General features: G+C 39.6%; 1 protein-coding gene across 1 annotated transcript; it reads left to right on the top strand.

Moving 5' to 3' along the window:
• Positions 1,305-7,082, top strand: LOC100156522 (putative olfactory receptor 2B8). The gene is made up of 2 exons (XM_021099822.1): positions 1,305-2,354; positions 7,065-7,082. The coding sequence occupies exons 1-2, from the start codon at positions 1,446-1,448 to the stop codon at positions 7,080-7,082; spliced, it is 927 nt and encodes a 308-aa protein (XP_020955481.1). The 5' UTR covers positions 1,305-1,445.

Genomic DNA, 8,814 nt, shown 5'->3' with positions numbered 1-8,814 from the left:
TCTAAACAAAGATGATGGCTCCCAGTCAAATTATATAATTCTTTAGATTTTGTAGGAAGGAAATGAAATAACAGTTTAAATTAACTTTAATTTTAAAATATTCCTTGTATTGAAGACTGCCTTTTGTGGTGGTACAGAAAGCTTTAGGAGGGATGAATGCTGATAAGGAAAAGAGGAAGGGTAGAAAATCACCCATATCAATAGAATACTTTTTTTTTTTTTTTTTTTAGGGCTGCACCCACGTCATATGTCAGTTCCCAGGCTAGGGGTCAAATTGGAGTTACAGCTGCCGGCCTATAACACAGCCACAGCAACATGGGATCCAAGCTGTGTCTGCAACCTCCTTAACTCACTGAGTGAGGCCACTGAGTGAGGCCAGGGCTTGAACCTGCATCATCGTGAATACTAATCGGATTTGTTTCCGCTGTGCCACAGTGGGAACTCCAGCAGAACATACTCTTGAGATCAATGGGATACTGCATCTTGCACCTAGAGATTGCCCGCATCCATATTACTAAGTGATAACTATTTTTGTGAATTGTAAAGAGAAAGAAATTAAAAATTAGAAGATAGAATATAACTTCAGTATCCTAATTCCCTCCCAGTGTACTCTCCAGAGTGGAAACAATTGTAATGCACAGAGAAAATCATATTCTTTACTGTTTATTGGGCATCTCCTTTGTCTGGTATTTTATTTTATCCTTCAGCGTAAGTCATATTCTTTTCTATATTTATCATATAAGTATCATCTCTAAAGCATCAAATTGTCTGTATAAATTCATATTTCCACTGTTTTATCTTTTATCAGCTGCTTTCTTGGTACTTAATGATATGATAATATTAAAATATATCATGATTTTATTATAGTGGACCGTTATCATATAAGTGTTTTCTGTGGATTAGTTAGCATTTTATTTTTGTCCAACTTCATTTTGGTGAATGCTTCAGTAAAAAAAGAATTTGCCAGCAGGTCATTTCAGATGAAAGTATTATAGTTGTGTATGTGTTGTGTGTGTGCATGAGGCCGAAACATGCCTTGTTTTATTGCTCTTCTGAGTAAGTGTGGGTCAGAGGGATGTATTCTGTCGTTGCACATTTAGATTGTTTCTCATACATTTATAGTTAATATTAAGAATTTTTCTTCTGTAGAGATAGATTGCCTTTTGTCTAATCTCTTTCTTATTTTTCAGGTTCCTCTCTCTGTTTTTCCTTCATCACCATTTTCTCTAAAATGTACATATACTCTTAAATTACTTTATATCCTATTAGATCCAATCTGAAATGCACCTTTGATTAGAGCAAACACAGGTTTATTATTTGATTTTTTTCATATTAAATATCAATGACATTAAGTTTGTGATAATGTGGAACTAAATTGGTATAAAATATGTCAACTCCAATATGGCAAATGCTTGCTCATGACAGAAACCATATGCTAACACAGGATGGAACAGAGAAATGGAAGTTCTTTCACTGGATTTATCCTGCTGGGTTTCTCTGACAGGCCTCAACTGGAGCAGGTCCTCTTTGTGGTTCTTTTGACCTTCTACATCTTCACTTTGTTGGGAAACACAACCATCATTGCATTGTCCCATGTGGACCCACATCTTCACACCCCTATGTACTTTTTCCTCTCTAACCTAAGCTTTCTGGACCTGTGCTATACTACCAGCATTGTTCCTCAGCTCCTGGTTAATCTCAGTGGATCTGACAAATCCATCTCCTTTGGTGGTTGTGTAATTCAGCTGTGCCTTGCTCTAGGATTGGGAGGTGCAGAATGTATTCTCCTAGGAGTTATGGCACTTGACCGCTATGCAGCTGTTTGCAAGCCCCTTCACTACACAGTAATCATGCACCCCTATCTCTGTGCCCTGATGGCTTGTGCTTCATGGATCACTGGTTTTGCCAACTCCGTATTGCAGACAGTGCTCATCTTCCTTTTACCACTTTGTGGGAGAAATGAATTAGACCACTTCTTTTGTGAGGTCCCTCCTTTGCTCAAGCTTGCCTGTGTTGACACCACTGTGAATGAGTCTGAGATCTTCTTTGTCAGTGTCATCATTCTTCTTGTACCTGTTGCATTAATCACGTTCTCCTACAGTCAGATTGTGAGGGCCGTCTTAAGAATAAAGTCTTCTGCAGGGAAGAGAAAAGCATTTGGGACCTGTGGATCCCACCTGACAGTGGTCTCCTTGTTCTATGGCTCAGCCCTCTATGCATATCTTCATCCCAGCAGCAATGACTCCCAGGATCAGGGCAAGTTCATCTCTCTCTTCTACACCATCATTACCCCCATGATCAATCCCCTGATATATACACTGCGCAACAAGGAAGTGAAGGGAGCAATGAGGAGGGTGCTTTGGAAGGATTCTGCCTCCAGATGACGGGTTGAGTAAGACAATTTAATGAAAGGACTTTGATTGTCAGAGCTCTTTGGATGTATGTATGACCCACATGTCATCCAAAATATCCCTGGAAACTCTGAAGGGACTTTCTTTACTTCAGTTCTCTTTCAACAGTGAGTGTTCAAAATCTAAGTTCATGGCTTCATTCCAACATCCAGAAGTGCTGATTCTGTGTTCCATGAACATCTGGTTTATGTTTATTATTTTGAGAACTACACAGGTGTTTCTCATTTGCACGCCTATATAGGAACATCATTACATTTCTACTTGCAAAAAGACATGTGAGTAAATAACAGGAAGGCACAGCCAAAATAAGAATATGCCACTGAAACACTGTAGGGACTACTAATATTTTCTAATATTTGCTAGAAGGATATCATTTATTCTTGCATATTGTTTTTCCTTTGGCCATGCCTTCATCATGTAGAAGTTCCAGGGCCAGGGATTAAACCGGCTCCACAGTGACAATGTGGGATCCTTAATCCACTGTGTCACAAGAGAACTTTCTATACTTCCATTGATCATGGCGTTATTACGAAGTAAATGGGTTGACTGTAGGAGAGATTTTTCACAGAAGTAGGTGGGGAAAATTGAGAAAAATAATTTAATCTCAAAGAAAACTCGTTACATTAATCCTGATAAAGCCATTCAGTTATTAGGCACAACAGTGATATCACCAGTGTGGTAGCCATATCATGTGGCATCATTTCAGAGAAGGCTGTGCATAGGAAGCACTGGGTAAAAGGTGTGCTGCCCTGCTGCCAGTGCCAATAGTAGCCCTCATCTGGTAATAATAGCAGGGGGTGCTTGTGTATAAGTGTGTACGTTGCAGGAGAAACCCTACTATGAGTTATGGAGATTTTAAAATTTAAATTAGTGAGTTATGATCATGTGGTTTTTGACTTTTGTTAATGTGGTGTATGATGTTGATTGATTTGTGTATGTTGAACCATCCTTGTATACCTGGGATGAATCCTACCTGGTCGTGGTGTACGATCTTTTTTATATGTTGTTGGATTCAGATGGCTAAAATTTTGTTGAGAATTTTTGCGTCTATATTCATCAAAGATATTGGCCTATAGTTTTCTTCTTTGGTGGTATCTTTGTCTGGTTTTGGAATTAGGGTGATGGAGGCATCATAGAATGTCTTTGGGAGTGTTCCTTCTTCAACCTATTGAAAAAGTTTACGGAGGATGGGTATAATTTCCTCTTTGTATGTTGGGTAGAATTCTCCTGTGAAGCCCTCTGGTCCTGGACTTTTATTTGTAGGGAGTGTTTCTATGACATATTCAATTTCATTTCTAGTGATCGGTCTGTTCAGTTGATCTATTTCTTCTTCTTCTTCTTCTTCTTTTTTTTTTTTTTAGTCTTTTTGGCATTTCTTGGGCCGCTCCTGTGGCATATGGGGGTTCCCAGGCTAGGGGTCGAATTGGGTCTGTAGCTGCCGGCCTACACCAGAGCCACAGCAACGCGGGATCCAAGCCTCATCTGCGACCTACACCACAGCTCACGGCAATGCCGGATCCTTAACCCACTGAGCAAGGCCAGGGATCAAACCTGTAACCTCATGGTTCCTAGTCAGATTCATTAACCACTGAGCCACGACGGGAACTCCATCTCTATTTCTTCTTGATTCAGAAAACCACATGATCATCTCAATAGATGCAGAAAAAGCATTTGACAAAGTCCAACATCCATTCATGATCAAAACTCTTACCAAAGTGGGTACAGAGGGAACATACCTTAACATAATCAAAGCCACTTATGACAAACCCACAGCACATATAATACTCAATGGAGAAAAGCTGAAAGCCTTCCCACTAAAATCTGGAACAAGACAAGGATGCCCACTCTCACCACTGTTATTCAATGTAGTACTGCAAGTCCTAGCCACAGCAATCAGACAAGCAAAAGAAATAAAAGGCATCCAAATAGGAAGAGAAGAGGTGAAACTGTCACTGCATGCAGATGACATGATACTATACATAGAAAACCCTAAGGACTCAACCCAAAAACTACTTGAATTGATCAACAAATTCAGCAAAGTAGCAGGATATAAGATTAACATTCAGAAATCAGTTGCATTTCTGTATACGAACAATGAAAAAAGGAATACAAAAATACAATAGCTTTTAAAATTGCACCCTCAAAAATCAAATACCTGGGAATACACCTGACGAAGGAGGTAAAGGACGTATATGCTGAGAACTATAAAACATTAATCAAGGAAATTAAAGAGGATGTAAAGAAATGGAAAGACATTCCATGGTCCTGGGGTGGAAAAATTCATGTTGTAAAAATGGCCAAACTACCCAAAGCAATCTACAGATTCAGCGAAATCCCTATCAAATTACCCATGACATTTTTCACAGAACCAGAACAAACAATCCAAAAATTTATATGGAACCACAAAAGACCCAGAACGGCCAAAGCAATTCTGAAGAACAAAACCAAGCAGGAGGCGTCTCTCTCCCAGACTTCAGGCAGTATTACAAAGCCACAGTCATCAAGACAGTGTGGTAGTGGTTCCAAAGCAGACATATAGACCAATGGAACAGAATAGAAAACCCAGAAATAAACCCAGACACCTACGGTCAATGAATCTTTGACAAATCAAAAAGGAGGCAAGAACATAAAATGAGGAAAAGACAGTCTTTTCAGCAAGCATTGCCGGGAAACCTGGACAGCTGCATGCAAATCAATGAAACTGGAACACACCCTCACACCATGCATGAAAATAAACTCAAAATGGCTGAAAGACTTCAATATAGGACAAGACACCATCAAACTCCTGGAAGGGAACATAGGCAAAACATTCTCTGACATGAACCTTATGAATATTTTCTCGGGTCAGTCTCCCAAAGCAACAGAATTAAAAGCAAAAATAACCCAATGGGACGCAACCAAGCTGACAAGCTTTTGCACAGCAAAGGAAACCAAAAAGAAAACACCAAGACAACTTACAGAAAGGGAGAAAATAGTTTCAAATGATGCAACTGACAAGGGCTTAATCTCCAAAATACGCAAGCAACTTATACAACTCAACAGCAAAAAAGCCAACAACCCAATTGAGAAATGGGCAAAAGACCTGAATAGACATTTCTCCAAGGAAGATGTGCAGATGGTCAATAAGCACATGAAAAAATGCTCAACATCCCTTATTATTAGAGAAATGCAAATTAAAACTACCATGAGATACCACTCACACCAGTCAGAATGGCCATCCTTAATAAGTCCACAAATAACAAGTGCTGGAGAGGGTGTGGAGGACAGGGAACCCTCCTTCACTCTTGGTGGGAATGTAAGCTGGTACAACCACATGGAGATCAGTATAGAGATACCTTAGAAATCTATACATAGAACTTCCATATGACCCAGCAGTCCCACTCTTTGCCATATATCCTGATAAAACTCTCCTTAAAAAAGACACAGGCACCCACATGTTCACTGCAGCTCTATTCACAATAGCCAAGACAAGGAAACAACCCAAATGTCCATCGACAGACGAATGGATTAGGAAGATGTGGTATATATATGCAATGGAATACTACTCATAAAAAGAACAAAATAATGCCATTTGCAACAACATGGATGGAACTAGAGACTCTCATACTGAGTGAAGTAAGTCAGAAAGCGAAAGACAAATACCATATGATATCACTTACATATGGAATCTAATATACGGCACAAATGAATCTTTCCACAGAAAAGAAAATCATGGACTTGAAGAATAGACTTGTGGTTGCCAAGGGGGAGGGGGAGGGAGTAGGGTGGTTGGTGAGCTTGGGGTTAATAGGTGCAGACTATTGTCTTTGTAATGGATTAGCAATGAGATCCTGCTGTGTAGCACTGGGAACTATGTGTAGTCACTTGATAATGTGCGAAAATAGAATGTGTACATGTATGTGTAACTGGGTCACCATGCTGTACAGTAGAAGAAACACTGTATTGGGGAAATAACTACTAAAAAATAATAATAAACAAAAGGAGAATGCCAAAAAATAAAAATAAAAAATAAGTCATTGAGTTATCTAACTCCTTTTTAAAAACACTTTAGAGGATATCATCTTATCTGAACACTAAATGGCCCATGCCCTGTTTCATAGTATACACATTTCACCTACAGTGATGTAGCAAATGTTTCAAAGAGTAAGATATATTTAGATTACTAGCTTCATACCATTTCATAAGCTCTTTAATTCAGGCATCAATTGGTCAGGACCACTGCATTTACATCTTGCAAAGACCCTGGGTTTATTAGGCTGAATGAAACATAAAAGTGTGGGAAATGCCCCTGATTCCCAGGAAACCTATGTTGTGGAAAGTTAGACCATGGCGCTGAGAGAATAACTCAGTCCGTATGGTCAACCACTCTATGTTGAGACTGTGATTCCAGTCTGACATCCGGTAGCACTCTAACCGTGGACCTTGTAAAACTAGGTGCTGCCTTTTAGTGATGGGTGATGTTCTTGGTCTTCAGTGCTGGTGTTTCTATTAAACCTCCTTATTCAGTTTAAATTTGCTTTAAGTAACCTTCGTTTTTGTTTTGACATTTGATTTCCACCAGGAGCTTTTATTGTTTTCTAAGGCCAACCTTCTTTTTTTTGGCTGCATGTCATAGGAAAGCGATTTTCTATTTCTCTGTCTCACACCTCATAGTTACTTACCTCAAAGTGAGGGAAATGTAAAATCCTTCTCGCTGTTGCCATGGTTAAAAACCAGACAACCTCACAAATCTAGAAAGTTCCCTTGCCTATTGTGGATGTCCTCAAGCTCTGTGTGCCTAGTCATGAGATAAATATCTTCAGGGCACATGGAAGAGTCTTCTACTTATTATTTGAGCACATTTTGGGAATTTCTAGTAAGAGAGACTGTATTTCTAGTCATGAGATAAATATCTTCAGGGCACGTGGAAGAGTCTTCTACTTATTATTTGACCACATTTCAGGAATTTCTAGTAAGAGATACTGTATTTCTAATTTCTATAATGTCTGTTTAATTCTTTCAATAGAGTCCAAAATTCTTGTGAAATACTATTTTCTTTCATCCTCACCCCCCACTTTCCCCTCTAATTTTTAAAAATCTCTTAGGCATAGCTGTTTTTAATGTCCCAGGCTGCACATTCCATTACCTGGATGATCTCTTCCTTTGATGTATTGGCATTTCCTCCCTCGGTCAAGAGTCATATGGTTGTCCCTCTTTTCATGTCTTATAATTTTTAATCACACACCAGACATGATGTGTCAAAGAGCCACAGAGGGCCCAGATGACATTACCTTCCCCCCAAAGGGAGTTCTCCTTTTCCTGTTTGGCTGTTTGGCAGACTCACTTTCACCCTACCTTTTATTTGTTTTACTTATTTTTATCACAATTTTTTAAAAAACATTTATTTCCCCAATACATTTTTTCCCCAACTGTACAGCATGGTGACCCAGTTATACCTACATGTGTACATTCTTGTATCTCACATTATCATGCTCCATCATAAGTGACTACACAAAGTACCCAGTGCTACACAGCAGGATCTCATTGCTAATCCATCACAAAGGCAATCGTTTGCATCTGTTAATCCCAAGCTCCCAATCCAACCCACTCCCTCCACCTCCCCCTTGGCAACCACAAGTCTATTCTCCAAGTCCCTGATTTTCTTTTCTGTGGAAAGGTTCATTTGTGCCATATATTAGATTCCATATGTAAGTGATATCATATGGTACTTGTCTTTCGCTTTCTGACTTAGTTCATTCAGTGTGAGAGCCTCTAGTTCCACCCATGTTGCTGCAAATGGCATTATTTTGTTCTTCCCCCTACCTTTTGTTCCCTCACATTTCTAGGGCATGGTCCTCCTGGGAAGTCTTTTTTTTTTTTTTTTTTTTAAATGGCCATACCCACAGCCCAGGGAAGTTCCCAGGCTAGGAACTGAATACAAGCTGCAGCTCTGATCTCTGCTACAGCTGCGGCAATGCCAGGTCCTTTAACCCACTGTTCTAGGCTGAGCATCAAACCCGCACCTCCACAGCAACCTAAGCTGCTGCATTCGGGTTCTTAACCCAGTGCACCACAGTGGGAACTCCTGGGAAGTCTTGTTTTCTTGGTCCTGAAAGACTCTGGAAGAATTCATTCTGTCCTTTAAAGATATTCAGCTTAGCTCTTTATCCTTCTTCTCTATGTAGCCTCAAAATTTGGCAAATGCCTTAAAGAAGAAAACTGTGGTAGAAAGAGGAGGACACTTCCCCCTAGTTGTTTTCTGTTTCCTAAGCACAATGAACCTGAAGAATGTTTTATTCTATGTTTTTGAAGCTTTTGGTGTAGCTCTCTGGCTTCTCAGGTAGTTCACTGAACATGGAAGTACCCATTGGAACATATGGCCAGGTATTTGGGGTCTCTTAAGTTCTTAGTTTGTCCCTTCAGC

The sequence above is a fragment of the Sus scrofa genome, chromosome 7 (genome assembly GCF_000003025.6).
Source record: "Sus scrofa isolate TJ Tabasco breed Duroc chromosome 7, Sscrofa11.1, whole genome shotgun sequence".
In the NCBI taxonomy this organism is placed as follows: domain Eukaryota; kingdom Metazoa; phylum Chordata; class Mammalia; order Artiodactyla; family Suidae; genus Sus; species Sus scrofa.
Note: the sequence above shows the minus strand (reverse complement) of the source record. Positions and strands in the feature narration are given on the sequence as shown.

Coding starts and splice junctions, on each gene's coding strand:
- LOC100156522 (XM_021099822.1), top strand. CDS start 1,446: ATGGAACAGAGAAATGGAAGTTCTTTCACTGGATTTATCCTGCTGGGT.